At 44.2% G+C, this 18,955-nt stretch overlaps 1 protein-coding gene across 40 annotated transcripts in view; it reads left to right on the forward strand.

The window, feature by feature from the left end:
- heph (polypyrimidine tract-binding protein 1 heph) overlaps positions 1-18,955 on the forward strand; it is a 503,533-nt gene that overhangs the window by 362,182 nt on the left and 122,396 nt on the right. Inside the window, exon 1 of one of the 40 annotated variants that reach the window (XM_071687626.1) lies at positions 4,380-4,400. The exons of the other annotated variants lie outside the window; for them this stretch is intronic. Coding sequence (XP_071543727.1) covers positions 4,395-4,400 — 6 coding nt within the window. The 5' untranslated portion in view covers positions 4,380-4,394. Of the gene's footprint in view, positions 1-4,379; positions 4,401-18,955 lie in introns of those variants that run through there. 40 annotated transcript variants of the gene reach the window in all.

Consider the following 18,955-nt stretch of genomic DNA (forward strand, 5'->3'; position numbering starts at 1 on the left):
TGAAAGTAATAGAAAAGTTCCAAGTAATAGAAAAATTACAAAGAAGGGCAGCAAATATGGGACCAGAGTTAATAGAGATGTTACAAGGGTTATTTAGAACTGTAGCCGTAGATTTGACAGTCATCGAGGATATAAGAGTGAATGTTGACCTGGTCTCAAACGTTCTAAGTGTTTGAACCACTTGGATGAAGTAAACAGTGAAGAAGATGGATAAACTTAGTTACGAGATTGTGAATGTGATCTGCTTACAGAAGTTTGAATCGTGATAGTAGATAAATTATATTATTACCCGTGCGACAGTTTTTTACGAGTCCCATGACCTTTCAGAGGTCCGTGCAACCTAAGGATGCCCTGCTTACATTAGTAGGGATATGCAGGTTCCTCTGGAGTGAGTTCTTTGACGTGACTGTGCACACAATGATACAATCATGCTAAAGGCTACTTTTCACTCCTAGGGCAAAAAGTTAAACTACACACACACACACACACACACACACACACACACACACACACACACACACACACACACACACACACATACATTTTTGCCATTTCCCGCGTCAGTAAGATAGCGCCAAAAACAGATTACTGAGCCTCAGAGGGAAAAATCCTCACTTGGCCCCTTTTCAGTTCCTTATTTTGGTAAAGTATAACAGGTAAGGATTTCCAGCCCCCTACTCCCACACCTTTCAAGTCTCCTTTTGCGACACGCAGGGAATATATATATATATATATATATATATATATATATATATATATATATATATATATATATATATATATATATATATATGTGTGTGTGTGTGTGTGTGTGTGTATTATACTATTCGCCATTTCCCGCTTTAGCGAGGTAGCGTTAAGAAGAGGACTGGGCCTGTGAAGGAATATCCTCACCTGGCCTCTTTCTCTGTTCCTTCTTTCTGAAAAATTAGAAAAAAAATGTAGAGTGGAGGATTTCCAGCCCCCCGCTCCCTCCCCTTCTACAACACGCCTAACCATACAGACATGTAGCTGGAACATAATTCTCTTAATTTTTCTTTCTGTTGAAGAGTAATGTTAAGGTTGAAATAGACTTGGAATACCCAGAAGAAGGATGCAAGTGTTTTGCGGAGACGGCATGGTTGAAGGTGAAGGTTTGGGTTATTATAAGTTGTGTGAGCTTTCATACCAACCTGGCAGATCGGATGCAAGGTAAGAGAAGCTAGGACAGGTTCAGTAGGTGGCGGGGCTTGTGAGTGTTGTAAGAAGGTACGTTAGGGAAACTGGACTGCGATGTACCACTTGTACCACTTTTAGAGTAGATTTGGGAATAGAACAACCATGATCGCCTCGATATTTCCATGGACGTTGATAAAAGATCCTCAACCTTTGATCATGCCGGCTAGCCATTCCTGCTTACTAAAATAAACACTTCTTGTTAGCAAGCCTTGTTCAGGGTTAGGAGCGTCCCATGTGGGTTCATGAGCACGCCTCCTGGATGTTGTGCAAGATGGATAACACTTTGCTCATACCGGTAAACCTTCGGCAGGTACCACTGTCCTTCCATGTTGTCTTAAGGCAAACGATGTGACACTCCTTTTACCTACAGTATTCTCAAAGCGCAGTTACATTGTATGGAAATGTGATATTCGTGACCGGATAAAGTTGTTGCGGGAAAGGTTTCTGGAAAGTCGCGTGTGGAATTGAGGGTCACAGGATCGTGTGAAATAAAAAAGGGCTTCGAATGGGTATTGATGATTGGACGTTCAAAGTGTCCCGGGTCATACGCGACAGGGTTGAATAACGGCTGTGGTTGGTGAGATGGTGGCAATGGCCACCTCGCATGGCTATTTGTTTTTGCTTTTATCAACCACGCGTTTTGAATTCCACTCAGCCAACCCTGGCCAATCCACCTGCTAAGTGCACGTTTTCTGTTCTTGCAAGGCTGTAGCCTCCCCCTCGTGGGTGTAGATGTTAAGGCAGGCATGATGCTTCGGGTAGGAGTGCTAGAATGTGGCAGTGTTCTTCGAAGCGTGACGCTCAGAGCGCAGGTGCCGCCACCACCATCAGGTAACAGACCAACTACCCCACCTACCACTAAGTCCTTGCTATAAAACGTTTCTCATTACCTTACTAGAAGTGACTCTTGTCGTTGCATTGCAACAGATAGTGACCACTTGTCTTTGATAATTATCTTGTAAATTTGAAAGATGTTATATTTTGCATATAATATATACATGTTTGTAGCAGCAAATTTGGCATCTTTGTGCTAACGGCTGTTGAATCATGATTTTCTTAGACCTTGGCTCACTGGGTAGCCAGGAGGGCCAGCGTTGTTGAGGCTTCACGTGTATATATGTAGTGTCCAGGACTTGTTCACAGCGATACACGTGACATTGTCTCGTGGGACTCGTCACGGGATGTGACGCTTCTGTCATGGGACTCACGTGGGACTCTTGACAGCGTATGACGATTGTCTAGTGGAACTCGCCTCGGCATATACGACTCTCGTGGGATTCGCCACTTCACATGTTACACTGTCTCACTGGGCGCAGCATAGTGTTATAAACTTCTGGATTGTTAGGGAGTAAGTTCGTAACTGTGCCCACAGTCTGACGATGAGGCAGTCTGAAGCATACTGATGTGCGGCGTGTCAGTATGTCCACCACTGTCAGTGTTAGAGCCCCACAGTGTCTGGCATATACATGCAGTGGCATGTATGTGGTTGTAACGTGTGTATACTGTTTGCTGCTCTGTGTTGGATACACAGTTATTGTATACACGGATGCCTTTTTCTTGTGAACAGTTAGCAGTTGCATTCATCTCTGTAGCTATATTTATCTGTGACGTTCCAAGTTTCCCACAGAATAATTGCCTAAGTTGCGTGAGAACTGTTTCATAGTCTAGTGGCCCAATTGACGTCACCCATCTCTTCGCTTAGCCATCTTTCTTACATTCCTTAGATTTCTGAGCGTCTGTCGCCTCAGCAAATTCATTTCACAAGCTCATTCCCAACTTTCTGTCGCTCATCCTCATCCAGTGTGGTAGTGATACCGGGTATATTGTCCTGACTCCCATGGTAATGAGTACGCTGCGCAAGTTGAGATTCAAGTGGGTGTTGGTCTTCATGACGAAGGTTTAGTCAAGAGGTAGTGGCATCGGTTTCTGAAGTGGCATTCTTGTCTCAGATGAACGCGACATTGCTGTTGATTGCTGTTGAATATTTAGATACTTCACTTCATATACTTTGGATATATAGATGATTTCGTGGAGATCGTTTATGTCGTTCGAAACGAGGCGATTAAGATGTAGAGTGTGACGTGATACTGGCGATTGAAAGTATGGTGACGGCAGGTGGAACGGAACGAAGAAGCGTGACGGGGTGCAGCGGCAGCTGTGGAGCAGAGCTGGTCTGAGGAGGTGGGGCGAGCAGCCAGTTATGCATCGCTTCTCACCCACACTTGAAGGATCGTGGGGCTTCTTTCAAGCATGGCGGTCTGTGTACCTGCTCGCTGGAGGCATGGCATCAGGAACTGGGTGAAAGAACTCGTGCATTACTCTCAGGGTAATTACTTTGTTTTCCAATCCCACACCCCATAAGATATTGTTCACGCCCGTTCAGTGTAACAGTGAACTACACTAATTCATAAATGATTAATGTAACCTCTAATGAGCTTCACGAACATGTCCTCATTGTGCAGCATATTCCTGGACATCTAAAGCTATTGTTTGTGTGCATGAAAGCTGGAGTTTACCTATAGAGGACCTGGTGAAGTCTTCTGCCCTAACAGCCCGCACTGAACCAAGGCTTGAGCAACTGTTTGTACTTAATATACTTCATATACCATTACTACTCTTTGTACTTGCCATCTTTTTACCAGTTCGGCCACCTAGAGGTTGGTAGGCTGAGCGCTGGTCCTGGTCACCTGTATTGTTGCTCTCATTTTCTTAATTTTGTCCTCCCCTCCCCTGACTTCACTCGAATGTTACTAATGGGAAAACATAGCGGAAAGGCTGATCAACGTAGGTGAGTCATCAACGTAGGTGAGTCGGGATTAGATTGGATGAACTGTACTGCTACGTTTGGTGTGTATGGTGCTCCTTACCACTTACTTTCTCGCACATCGTCGAGTTTTGCCTTAAATGGAAAAATCAAGAAGGTATTAACAGGGTAATAGAGGTAGGGGGATTGTTTAGGGACATTATTTTAGGATTTTTTGGGTAAAAGGAGTAAATTTTACGATGAGGCTTGCCGCTCCATTCTTGTAACGACACATCACTCATGTGGAACCCATTGTTTATTTTTTTGCTGATCTTGTATAATGCTTTCTCAGACAATGGAATCGGAGACCAATACAATTTTTTCTCTTTTCAGGTAAGGGGATTTTACGGCTGCCTAAATATGGAGCTAAGACATGAGCGTAAGTAGTGTTTCTATAGTAGTACACTTGTGGTGGAGGCTTGACCTTGTTACAGATTAAGTTGCGCAAGTTTGAAACACCATCTGTAACCTGAGGCAAGATCGTTCCCGCGTGCTCTGCCAGGTAACCAGTCCCTCAAGCTGCCACTCCGCCTCCCGCGCGCGCGCACACATCCACGCACACACTCCTGTCAACACTTGTCCATCATGGTAGATAGAAGGAAACTTGTATTCTCCGCCACGGTACAAGGGTACGACACTGTCTTAAATGGCATGGTCTCCAACCTATCACTGATGGAACAGATCAAATGCCCAGGCGTCGTACTCTAATGCTCAAGAGTAAAGGGTTGATTTACAGTAAATAAGGGAAGTGACGATGTCTGTTAGAATGTTACAGGGCAGCCGATGAGGGATGGTTGAGCCGTACGTAATGTACGCTGGTGGTTGGTTGGCCCGGTATTGTGGCAACGGATGCACGCACGGCGGCCAGGATATCCGCCCACGCTGCTGCCATGTACACTCCACCAAGTTTACTCGTACGTTTCTCGTGGTCTTATATATGGGTTATTTTAAGAAATTTGTCTTGTTCTTGTTATATAGGGGCGTTAGTAAATGCAGTACGTCTATTAGTTCGGTGTAGAAGTCAAATATCTCTTGATGTTAGCATAAGTAGAGCGCAGGAGTTTTTGATTCATGGAGGGAATTTTCACCGTTGGTGTGTTAGGTTTGGTTTACACGACGACAGTGTCTGAATTCTCGTCTGCTGGGCTGTGGCTGTGAGCGGCGTCCGGTGACGACGCAGGATAATGTTATCTTTGGTCCAAAGGATCATTAAGACTACGAGTCTGAAGTATGGTCTCTAGGAAGAATCACACACACACACACACACACACACACACACACACACACACACACACACACACACACACACTCTTTTGGGGAAAAGAATCAAAAAAAGGTTTCTTGTGGTGAGAAGAAAGTACGGTGGGTAATTTTCGCGTGTTACATGGTGGAGTTAGTCAACTGTGAAGTTCATTATCCCCGCAATGGTAGTTGTTTAAACCTTCCTTATCTGTGATGTTAACGTTGGTGTTCACTGGCTTGTTTCTTGCCATAACTAAGCATGGGTGTGCACACCCTCGAGTAATTCAACAAAGCTTAGTCTTGTGTAAAATATCTGAGATGAGAGTTACAACACATCAGGGTCAGGAACGGCAGCCATTTCTTCATTCATTGTGGCGTGTTGGCGGGCGGGGGAGCCGAAGTTGTTGCCATGGGCAGCCAAGGTTATGAGGGCTTGTTGATGTTGGCGGTACATGCTCACCCTAGTGGTTGTATTGAAGGCTCTTCCTTGACGGTGGTTGGTGGTAGTTTGTATGTGTAGGGGTCTTGTGTGGGTGTATGTGTGGGTGTGTGTGTGTGTGTGTGTGTGTGGCGCTGGGAATGTTGTGGGCAGGCGGTGGTGGTCACGGTGCTGCTGGAGCCGGCTGTGAGTAATTTGACGTTTCCGCGGCCCCCGGGCCTCAGCTCCACCACCACCCTCAACCAGCTACCCCTGCCTTCCCCTTCGCCGAGACCGCCTCTTCCTTTTTTCTTTCTGTCCAGTTACTTGAAACGTTTGCGAGTTTTTATTGTATTGTGTGTTGTAATATCACCAGTCATATTATTACACTATCGTAGACTACCTGTACTCTGTTTTGGTCATTGCTTCTAGTTCGTCTGCTGTATTCCATGACCATGCAATTATGTCACGGTCCTGGTTTTCATAGTCTGTAACTTTGAATGGGCATTCCTGCTTGGGTCAGAGGTAAGGCATTAAGTTATCGGGGAGGGGGTAATCTTTAAAGCTGGAAGAGTGGAGCGGTTGTGGGAGTGTGGGGGACGTAGAGTGGCGGCCAGGTTTCGACCAGCAGTAGCCACACATCCCAGACATAAGTTGAACACCAGCGAGGCATCATGGTAGTGGTGGTTTAGCGTGCAGACACTGCGGAGGGGGAGGGAGCCTTGAGACAATGGCTGGGAAGGTAAACAGCTGCTGCCTCTCTTGTAGTGCTTGTCACCATCCTCACCCCAGTCTTCCATGATATAATTTACACTTGTCTCTCGCAGTTTACCTCATTGTGCACACCATGGAACGATAGAAAAAGGATACACCATGAATCACACTTGTGTAAATAGGAGAATGTTCATCGAATATATGAAGGACATGTCAGAATGATGTGAACTAATCCAAGAGACCATGCAAGTCTTCGTACTCTTGATTAGCTAGTTTTCCATTATGTACACTGGTAATTGCACGTATTATCATACTTATTAATTCTTGGAAAACTTATATTGTCGATATTTACGGAAGGTATGCGCGGTAAGGCAAGTTGAGCGGCTTTGTGTGTGCAGGTGTTTGACGACTGATATCCGCTGAGGCAGCAAGGTCGTGAGAAGAGGGCGCCCTGAGAAACTGTCTGGGAGCTTGTGTTGGGGAAGGGATGGGGGTGTGAATTCGTACCCCTCTCGTCTCCCTTCATACCAGCCTTCCTTAACACCCCCCCCCCCCTTACTCAGTAACTTTTTTTTTCTTATTTCTGTTGCGACTGGCCGTTGTGTGTGGTCGTCAACGGCAACTTGAGCGTCGGTCAGAAGAGGACAGCAGGAAAGAGGGGAGGGGGTTTGACTATTAACAGGTATTTGCTTAGTCATTATGGCGACAGGAGCATGCAGTACCACGCTGGAGGACCAGCTTACACAGCTGAATGTATACACATGTATGTGGAAATGCCGTGTGAACAGTTCTCATTTTGCAAGGTAGAGGCAAGCTACTGTGAACCGTTTTGCGGTGAAAGTGGTGGTGTAGATGATGTGGTGGGGTGGAAGTTGGCGTTCGGGGGGGGGGGGGGGGATGGGGGGAGAGGCCTGGCGAGTGTAGCGTGACGAGGGGGCGTTGCCTCCGTGGATCACTACCTGGTCCTTGCCGAGACTCCACTCGTACTGTCTTAACACCACCACACCACCTCTTCTCTCACCACCACACAATTGATCGGCTCCTTTAGTGTTTATATATTTCTTAGGTTAAATGGCTTTGAATGTATGCTTACTCGGATCGTAAAATGTAACATGACTTTCCGAGAGTTGCTCTTGAAGAAAGATTGAATGAGGCCGTTTTTGAAAGAGCGTCCAGAGGGATGTGTGGGTGTTGACTGAGAATGGATGTGGTGAGGTTGATGAGAGTCCTGGAGAGGAGTGGTAGAGGTAGACCTGCGGGGGCTGACGGTCGGTACTGAGAGCACCGTACAACAGGTGGCCTGGCGTCCAACGCTTAGGAGCACAGCAATTCACTCACCGCTTAGTGCGCGCATGCATACGTACGCACTGTGCTATCTCTTCCGAGCTTCCTTCGTACATTCATACGGTTCTTCACCCGCACACAAGGTGAACAGTGTCCTTAGGTTCAGCGCTCCAGATTGTCATGTTTGTGGTCGGCTGTTGGCCGTGGTGTCTCCCCCTCCCTCCCAGAAAGTCTGTGAGCTCCAAGACACCGCAGACTTCGTTGTTCTGTGTTTCCCTTGTTGTCCATATTTCTTTTTTAGCTTTACTCCTGTCTTTGTGTGCTCTATATTGTATGTTAAGAGCTGAAAGGAGAATATATCCATGAGGTACAGTGACGAACATTTAGACTTCTCCCCGGACATCAGTAAACCTGTTTTATGCATTGTATAATTTCTTGGAATGAATGTTGGAAATACGATTCATGATCCTATATGAGGCCACAGACGTGTCTTTTTTCCAGATTTTTGTTTGTTAGTGTCACACATGACGATAAAACTTAGCATTAATGACTCTTCGTGGTCATGACCGCTGTGGACGATTTTAAATGTCAAATGAATTCAGTTTCCTCCTTCCATTTCCTGAATTAGTATTCAATCTTGCAAGACTTGCGTTGTCATTTATACATAGATATATCTTTCATTTCCCAAGTCGTCTTCATCATGTCTTCCAAAACTGGGAATAACCAGAGGCCGGTGGTGGGATGAGGCGAGGTTGTGGTGGAGAGAGTGGCCAGTTAATGGTTAAACCATCTGCTGAATACAGCCAGCGTCACAGTCGTTTGCCTCACACACACTTCCGGCTCTCAGGTTCTTGCCTTCTGCTGTAACCGAATACTGTTTTCCTGCCTCCCTATGTTACGTTGTTGCTTCTTGCTGTACCAGAACTAAACATGTTACATTTGTAGAAAATTGGTTGATCGGGATGACTAATCCTCATGTGTTAATGGCAGGGGATAAGTTTCATGCAGTAAGAGTGGCTAGCAATGTAAGGAGTAAACGAAGGGAAGGTGTGGCCATATGGCGAGAAAGGGCAAAGGATTGTTGGGATGTGAAAATGGTCGGGGAGGTGGAACGGAGGAGAGTGGGTCAAGTTCAAGGTAGTCTGTCTGCTGTTGCGGCCACATACCTGACCTCCTTTTCTTTATCCGACTGAGGCGCCAGTCTTGTTGGTTTTATAAGACAAGCCCTCTTTTTGTGTGTGTGTCTATTTATATATATATATATATATATATATATATATATATATATATATATATATATATATATATATATTTATTTATTTATTTATATTTATAATATGTCCCGCGTTAGCGAGGTAGAGCAAGTAAACAGACGAAAGAATGGCCCAACCCACGCACATACACATGTATATATATAAACGCGCACATATACATACCTATACATTTCATCAGGCATATGCACACATGTACATGTACCTGCTGCCTTCATCCATTGATATGGAAACTTTTGCTTGATACTTATTTCTTACATTGTCACGAACGAGAATGAGGCGATGTTAGTCATTAATGGGGTTGGCTCTTAGAGGTGAAGAGGGGACATAGACAGGCCAGGTGTGTTGGCAATGTTCCACCACTTGAACTTAAGAGACATTACATGTGGTTATAGAATTACCTTGCCATGTAGTTTAAAAGTCTTGAACATGGTGTTGCTGTTAGCTTTAATAGGCAATACAGGAATAGCTTTTGATATTGACCTAAGAATGGAGCTTAATGAGAAAGGCTCAAGCAAGGCTTGGGTTACCGGTGAGGGAGCTGGGCGATGTGGTGGAGCAGGTGCGTGCGTGCGTGTGTTGGTGTACGCGGAGAGGGTCGTTGACTGCAGCAGCACCGGGGTACTGGCGCGGCGGTGGCGGTGGGTGGCTCTAACAATGACCTTCTGCTCTGTGTATCCGCCACTCACAGTATAACAAGAGGTTTAGTTTATTTATTTGTATTTCTGGGGTTTCGAAGAAATTTTCCGATTGAGATGTAGCAGTACAGAATAACAATATAATAGTGCGTATAAGAACATAACCATCTAGAATTGTTAATATGTGACAGACACTCGCCCATGGGAATGTAGCAACGTACCCTTGAGAAGACTGCGAGCAGAGCGACGACGAAGGCCAGAGAACGGGTTCCTGAGAAATTATACATGGACGGGGGAGGATGATCTGGGGAAGCCTCGAGACCTGGCAGGATACTGGATGCAGTAGTAGGCAAGATTACCTCCACCTAGACCTTACCCAACAGGCTGTCAGCCACTAGCTGTACCCCGTTACAGCTACAGTGGTTGGCTGCGGTGTGAGCTGCTGCTTGAGATCAACTAGTCGTATCCTTTTGTTCCCGGCGATGCTTATGAATAGGTAGCAGAAAGAAGTATTGTTTGTTAGCACCATTAAATGGTGGTCAAGTTATAATGTATTTGACAAGTATACCATTTTGGGTCGACTTGACATAAGGAGGGTTATAGGGAAGGACGTGTACACACGAGTTTGACACGCTGCCTTTGTGGTCTGGGGTACGGAGGACGGGGGAGAAGCTGCCGGTGGACCTCGTTCCCTGGTTATCGACTTATCCACACGCAGTAACCATTTTAGTTTGTTCATACATTTCGGCATCTTTATAGGCGTGTGGGCAGGAAGGGGCGAATAGCAATAGATGCGACGTATGTCATGGTTCTAGGTCTGTATCCAGAGCTAAGGTTTTGGTTATATGTCTTATGGCATACGTTAGGATTGTAATAAATGTAAAGATATAAATGGACTGGTAATGCAGACAGAATGACGAGGTTAAGATATAGTGGTGTAGACTGGGGCGGCCACCATAGAGGTTGGGTGTGTGGGGGAGGGGTTGTGGTGGAGCCGGAATGAGCCTCGTTCAAGGTTACGGGAAGTGGGGTCTGCAGTCCTCACAATACGCCTTCCTTCGCCCGGCTCACAGCACTGCACAGCTCCTTCTACCCCCACACACTTGGTGCTCTCCTATCACCTCCACTCTTATCCCCTGCTCTTTACCCCTCGTTTTCATTTACACGAGGCAGCTTTGAATACTGTGCGGAGCAGACCACGCTTCTAAAGAACTTCCTTTTCACCCGCTCCGTCCTCGCTACCCTTCCAGCCTATGATGCACATCCATTTAAAAGTTGCAAACTATTTTGTGCGAACTTGCCTTTCGCATAATATTTTCTTGCTTTGGTCACATACTTGTTGTTGCCCCTGCTGTTGACATTATTGCTGTTGACCCCAGTGAAACACTGAGGTCTGGAATACAACCAATCTAAAACAAGTGATAGTGTTACTTTATGCGCGTGATTATTTTATACAATATATGTCTTTATTTCTTAATTGCTGATGTATTAGCAGAGTTTGGTGTATGTTTGATCTGGAAGAAGGGTAATCCCAGTGTGTATCCCTCCTCCTTGAGGAATATCACTGCATTGTACTAGCCTGTGTGAGATGGAAAAGGGATCAACTGACATTGTTCTGTTTTTTTGTGGTGGATTATCTTACATTGCAGTCCGTCTGGGCAAGTCATCCCTTCTTGAATCAGTCCACTTAGAGTTGGAAGTGTGGTCGTCTCCTCTTCATCACTCCACTTGGGGGGGGGGGGGGGGGTGGGGCGTTTTGGTATGCCCTTCGTAACACTCCACTGAATGAGGGGTGCGCTTCGATATGGAGACTTGGTCGTGCCCACCTTAACTATTCCCTTCTGGTGAGGTTATGTCAACGTTGTACTTTTTCACCTGGGATCATATGTGTTACTGGACCAGCTGGGATCATATGTGTTACTGGACCATCTGGGATCATATGTGTTACTGGACCATCTGGGATCGTATGTGTTACTGGACCTGGGATAAAGGGGTTGATGGTCTTCGTACATCTGACGGTAAACCATCATCCCAGAGATAGCTTGTCTACCTAGTGAGCAGTCATTCCACCTTGGGAGTCATGTCACCTAGCGCCAGTTTAACTGATGGGAATCATCCTGCGTGTTATTCTTCTGCCTAGGAAGCAACCTAGTACCATCGTACTTGAAAATCTCGCTTCCGTTTATCAGTCTGCTTTGGTGGAATCATCTCGCCGTGTCCAGTTTTTCTTGTGACTGTGCCATGCAAAGAAGTCAAGTCATCTCGTCATGTACGTACGTGCCATGTACTTTGGGAAGCTTCATTGCGTACATCAAATAGTCTCTCGTATGATAATTTTGCCGATGCGAGGGATGGAAACTCCCGTCCTATACCCGTTATGGAGAGCATACGTCATGTTCTCTCCTTCCTTTAAGGACGAGGTATCTTCTTTTATCTTAATGTGTTGGGAGGACAGTCGCCATACATACATATTTTGTTCCAGTACTTACACTCAACGTCTCATTAATCATCTTTGTTCCAAATTCCTTGAAGGATCATCATCCTGTGTTCCCGACTGATAGTGGGACTGTTCCATATCCCTGACTACGTAAGGATGGATAATTTCGCCTCGTGCCCATCTCGTGGGATGGAGTCCTCCTGCGTTATTTTGTGGAACATGTAAGTGCTGGGAGATACATCACACGTATTGGTCTGCCTGAGGATCATCTTGCATCTTATTATTCCTACAAAACGCTGATCACATTGGCTTGTGTCACTGTCCACGAGAGGAAGAAGGCTTACCGCTTGAGTCAGTTATCCTGGGATGGGATCATTCCACCTTCTACCAGTCTTCTTTTGAGACTGCATTCCTCCAGAACATTATATATAACTGTGAGGAGAATCATTGTCTGAAGTATGAAAATCGTACTTTAGATGTAATTGTGATATGAACATTAGATCATCTTCGAAACTTTGACACGCGCGCATGCGCACATTGAATGGGTAATGATCTCGACACCCTAATTTAAATTTTTCATAGTTCAGTATGTTGAAATGTCATTTAACTGCTTTTCATACCACATGTTTAACTTAGTTACGTATGTAAATAGATATCTTTATCAAGTACATCTGAGTGTTATTTTTCTCTCGGAAATGTTATTCGCCTTTGAACCACACCTCATATTTGTGCTATACCCAATAACTGATCCTACAGTTGGGTGGATTATCCAATATTTCACATTCGTACTTGCAAGGGGAAAGTGGAAGTATACCATGGTAACTTAGACACTGAAAAACTCTCCAACTTTTTATAGCTGGGATTAAACTAGTCGTTATAGATAGGAATGGTATCATGCAGTATCACTCCCTTGTAAGGAGATGGAAGTTCATTTTCGACTTGTACCTGGGAGGGGAATCGTATCCCAGTTCAACGTCATACATTCGGTTGAATTTCGCTTCAGAACAGTTACCTTGGGGGGAGGATTTTGTCACTCGTGTACTTTAATGAGGGGGTAGGTATATCCCATGTTATTTGACCACTGTTTGTTGGGGGAAGTACAGCTGTAGTCCCTTACCTGCGTTAGTTTACCTTGGGAATAACATAAAGTTGAACAAGCGTGTGAAGTGGCGTGGGGGGGGGGGGGGGGTTTCATCGCCTCCTTGGGTCCCTGGCGAAATAAGCTAATGCGTTGTTAGCGACTTTTGGGGGGCGCGGCGGCGGCTCGTGTAATCTCCTCCCTGCTGCCCCCTCGCACCTCTCCTGTCTGCCTTCCTTCCAGGCGAACTTTATCAGCTGCTTCTCTGTAAGGGACCCACTAATGTTAGGCTGACGGCACATGACTCTCCTGTTGCACCGTGGGTAAACTTTGCATGGAATGCTTTTCCATGGCTTCTTGACATTCTGGAAGTTGCTTCGATGTAGAGGCAGGTAGTGGATGGCATAGACTTGGTATTTCACTTAGATGTGGGTTTAGAGAGGACGTTGTTGTTAGCACAGACGCTGGTAGTAACGTTTGATGTGAAATTAAGTACTAGAAGGAAAGAAGTGACATTGGCGCCGAAGGTTGGTAGTGTGGGCAGCATGGTGATGGTAGTGGTAGTGCGGGCTGAATCAATAGCAAGCGTCGGCAGTACTCAGCTCAGCAGCACCACGGCCCACCGCACCCCACACACACACACCTGGCCCGCCTCACTCCCGCCTCAAATACTGCAGATGGCTTCATCACCACTCCACCCCAGCCAGCTCACCGCCCTCACAAGCTCGCCAGCCCCAACTTTCCTTACACGTTCTCCGTTACCACCTTGAACCATTTCTCTCGAGTATAGAACCATGACATTTTGAGTATGGTGACCTGCATTGCATTAAATTTGTCCTCAAAGACTTTGGTCAAGCAGGATTAGGAGCTTATGTTGACGAAGTTACACTGTAGCCCAGTATGGTTCATAAGTAATATGTTAATCTTTGAATGTATTGTTTGTATTTTCATTTTGATTTGAACTTGGTGTTACTTAGCTCTTAAATGGAAAAAAAAAAATGTTAGGTGGCACAGCCACCATCATACGTAATAAGTAGGCCAGTCCTGTTACTTTTTCAATATAATTAACCAGACTCTGTAATAAGCTGCAGGAGAAATGTATGATGTACTATTAACAGTTTAGGAGAGAAGGATATGAGTAAACTCGTTTTTTATTAACATATAGAAGGGTGAGATAAAGTCCCGTTCTTGAGTAATTGTGCGTAGGAAAGGGGGAGATGAATAACCTCATACTTTAGTAACAGGTTGTAGGAAAAGGGGAGATAAATAGCCTTGTTCTTTATTACAATGCAGGAGAGTGGAGAAATAGATCGCCCCGTTCTTTATGATAGTATGTAGGAGAGGAGGAGATAAACAGCTTCGATCTTTAGTCACTATGTAGGAAAAGGAGAAAAAAATAACTTCGTTCTATAGTAACAGTATGTAGGAGAGGGGGAGATAGATAGCGTCTATCTTTATTGATAGCATGTAGGAGAGCGGAGAGAAATAACCTTCTTCTTCTTTATTAAGTTTGTGAGAGCCTGATATAGCCTCATTCATTATTAACAATTAATAATGAGAGATTAGCAGCTATATACTTTTATTTTTTTTTGACATATTTCAAGAGGAATATAAGGGAGATTAGTGACACCATTCTTTGGTAGCATTGTAAGATGAGGAAGGGTTTTGCAGTAACTGCTTCAAGGGAAGGGAAGGTAGATGGTCTTTCTTGTTACAACTAATATGAGAGAAGAGGGGGTGGTGTAAAGGGCCTCTTTCTTTAATAGCAAAGAAGATGGGAGAAAGCTTCGAGTTTTACTTGCCACTTGTAGAGGAGATTAATAACTCCATTCCCTAGTAACGTTTATACCGTAGGGGAAGATTAATAGCTCCATTCTTTAGTATCAGTTTGTATGGTTGGGGGTGATTGATCGCCTCGTGCTGTAGCATATCCTTATAGATAAGGTTCGATTCTTACCCACCTGCTATCGTATCAGCTCTTAGGGTAGGATGAGTGGTAGTCTAGTCCATTTGAGGCAGTAGGTGGATAACCAGTATATTTAATGAGAGCTTATAGTGGGAAATGAATATTCTTGTTCAGCAAACGCACTGGAAGTGTTAATAGCGTCTGATGCAGTTTGCGTTCCTGTTTTTGTTTACAGGTTGTATAATTCTTCCCCCCGCAGTCTATTTAACTTGTGCATTTATTTTTTTGATGGTCAAGTTTTGTTTGGTCTGATTGATGAGGGCAGATACGACTGATAGTATAGTACGGTACTAAAACGGGTTTCTGGAAATGTTCGTGTGTATAAAACACACACACACACACACACACACAGTCAGCTGACACGGAATAGCGCATGTAGATGAGGAAATGTTTAGCAATCTAATCGCATCCTAATAGGCCAGGACTAGGATATGGTTGCTAGTTTGGATCACCACGCTTAAAGAAGTACAAAGAACCAATAAGGAGTGACCAGATGAAGGCAGGTAAGTTGCTACCAAAGAGAACTGAGGTACAGGAAAGTGCTAGAGACCGTAGATTTTCTAGGATATAAGGATGGTCAAGGGTTGACCCTACGACACCTTTGTCTTTAAAAGATAGCTAAAAAAAAAAAAAGAATGAGGCCGTAACGTGCAGTCAAGCAAGAAACTTTGTAAGAGGTGTAAAGAATATACTTTTGTAGCTAACCAGCAGATTTAGGCCCTCGTCTGTACGCCCCTGTTGGGGACTGGGAGAACGGCGGAATGGTATTGTTCAGTGGAATAACCACTCATTTCTGCCATATTTTGTCTTCAGATCTCTCATATTGCCGGCATAACCTTGTCGGTGATAAGTAACATATTTTTCTGAGAGTATATCACTCCAGCACCCAGCAATTTACAGCGTGCAAAGGGAATGATGAATTGTTGTTGCTCAATTGTCGTCGTGATCTGTTATCTTTCTTAGCATGTCTACAGACAGGACTGGCCTTCTGTTGTATATGGTGTAGTTTAATTTTTTTGCCGAGAATATATCAACGCAGGAGCCAGCAGTTTTTATCCTGTCGAAGAAATGGATGAATTATTGGCAACTGCTTGGGGATTAGTCATTGTGCGTCTAGCAGATTTCTGCTTGGATGGAGGCAGAAACAAGAATATATAAGAATATATTGTGAAGAATAGTACATAACTCTGACCGAATTTAGAGATAGGGAATATGGACAGCATACAGAAAATTTGAGAAGTTTTATGACAGAGAAAGATCGTGATGTGCCCAACTTCCTCCCTATCTGTAAAAATAGGTAATTATTGCCCACACTCAGGGACGTGGTGAAGTGGTTAGCGTTACCAAGCCATGAGTCAGCACGGCCCCTCAATGGTACGAATTCCTGGCGCAGCAGTCGGTCCATACCCAGTCCAGGTGCTCATCCTGTCCTCTGGCTGATATGGTGGAGATACACACGTTTAAGTAATGACATGAGACGTGAATATAAGAAGGTTAAGAGACACGGCAGCACGATTGTAAAACTCTCTCCTTGCGATGCACACACATACATTCTAAAATTTTTGCATCATTGAGCGAGTGTTTGAAGCTATGGAGAAATGCTTTGCGTCTAAACGGGACTACAAAGGCTAATTCGTATGCTTCTGTGGAATGTAGTTGCGGTTGGGTATTGGTATATGTCTTATTGAGTCCTGTTCAAGAATGGGTTGAGAGTGCAGTTGTTTTGTACTGGTCGGATCATTTCTGTATATATATATTTTTGATTGTTGGGTGTGTTGGGGGAGGGGAATTCGTAAGTATTCGAGTTGTTTGTTTAGAACAGAGTTAAGGTTTTAGTTTTACTTGGTTATGGAGTGGTTTGGATGGGAAGGGTTTAGTACTGTTGCAAAGAACCGATAGCCTAGCATATTGAGGTGAGGTTGGATCGTAAGTATTTTGTTGTGCAGTTACAGAATATTTATAGTAGAAGGCAACCGGTGAGTGTTAGTAATTTGGTTTGACTGGTGGCCGTTTTACTTCATACCCGTTTTACTTCATCTTTTGCAGTTTACATTAGTAGTTGAATTGATTGGAGAGTATGCTGAGATTTTTTTTTTCCAAATCTGATGTTAGGAAGTATTCTTAGAACGATGTTTGTTTTATGAATGGCCTCTTTGGTGACATTTGTGGAAGGAGGTGAATATCTTGTATGCCCAGTAAGATTGCAGTTCTTGAAAGTGGGAGGTGGTTGACCATGCACAGTGACACGAGAGTATATGTTGGATTCATGACTGTCATGATAACATTGAGGGTGACGGAGGATTGCTTTGTTGATGCAAACATTGTTTTAATTAAGCAGAGCTCAGTTGAAGTGTTGCAAGTTTGTAGTACTTGGCTGGAGTGTTGTGGTGTGATTATTAAGCCATCTGCCTATCAGAGGACTTTCACACTATTGCATGCCAGGTCATGTACGAGGAGACTGAAGAGGGTTACAGAAAGAACTGCCCTTTGGGAGACTCCTTGTAGAAGGTGATGCTTTGACGAAATTATACTCTGATAATACAACATTGCTAAAATGAACTTGCACAGAGAAACCACAAACGGGGAGTCCGGTAACGCGTGTATATATATATATTATCCCTGGGGATAGGGGAGAAAGAATACTTCCCACGTATTCCCTGCGTGTCGTAGAAGGCGACTAAAAGGGAAGGGAGCGGGGGGCTGGAAATCCTCCCCTCTTGTTTTTTTTTTTTTTTTTTTAATTTTCCAAGATAAGGAACAGAGAAGGGGGCCAGGTGAGGATATTCCCTCAGAGGCCCAGTCCTCTGTTCTTAACGCTACCTTGCTAACGCGAGAAATGGCGAATAGTTTGAAATATATATATATATATATATATATATATATATATATATATATATATATATATATATATATATATATATATATATATATATTAACTGCAACCAGAACCTGACACTATTTACAAGCATATACATGGGCAATTGAAACTATTGGTAATCTTTTCAGTTACTAAACTGGATTAATCTATTGTGTACTGATTATTGGTAATGTAAACAGTGGTTGGGATAGGGAAGGATCTGTTGGTGGTTTGCGTATACTTTTATGGGTTTGATGCTGTTGTGATGCAGAACGCGATCCCAGGAACGAGGGATTCCTAAGCGGTAGGGACGATGGGGGATTGGTGCTGCATCTTCTACCCTGAGAGTAGGGTGACCATGAATGATGGCTAACGGGAGTCAGTACAGGTGTATTCATTTCGGTGGTTAGGAGTCGCAAAGTATGACCGTGACTCCCTTTATTGTGTTTTTATTGGTTCAAATATCGGTTATATATATATATATATATATATATATATATATATATATATACACACACACACACACACACAAAACAATCACAGCTGGAAAGAGAAAGTAAAAATGTTGAGTACCTTCGTTTCATTTGTTTATGGATGGGGTTGTAAGGGAGGTGAATGCAAGAGTTCTGGAAAGGGGCAAGTATGCAGTCTTGTGGATTAGAGGGCTTGGGAAGTGTCAGTTGTTGTTCGCTGATGACACAGCGCCGGTGGCTGATTCGGGTGAGAAACTGCAGAATCTGGTGACTGAGTTTGGTAAAGTGTGTGAAAGAAGAAAGATGAGAGTAGATGTGAAAACGAGCAAGGTTATTAGGTACAGTAGGGTTGAGGGACAAGTCAGTTGGGAGGTAAGTTTGAATGGAGAAAAACTAGAGGAAGTGAAGTGTTTTATATATCTGGGAGTGGATTTAGCAGCGGATGGAACCATGGAAGCGGAAGTGAGTCACAGGTTGGGGGAGGGGGCGAAAGTTCTGGCAGCGTTGAAGAATGTGTGGAAGGCGAGAACATTATCTCGGATAGCAAAAATGGGTA

The sequence above is a fragment of the Panulirus ornatus genome, chromosome 3, assembly GCF_036320965.1.
Source record: "Panulirus ornatus isolate Po-2019 chromosome 3, ASM3632096v1, whole genome shotgun sequence".
NCBI lineage: Eukaryota > Metazoa > Arthropoda > Malacostraca > Decapoda > Palinuridae > Panulirus > Panulirus ornatus.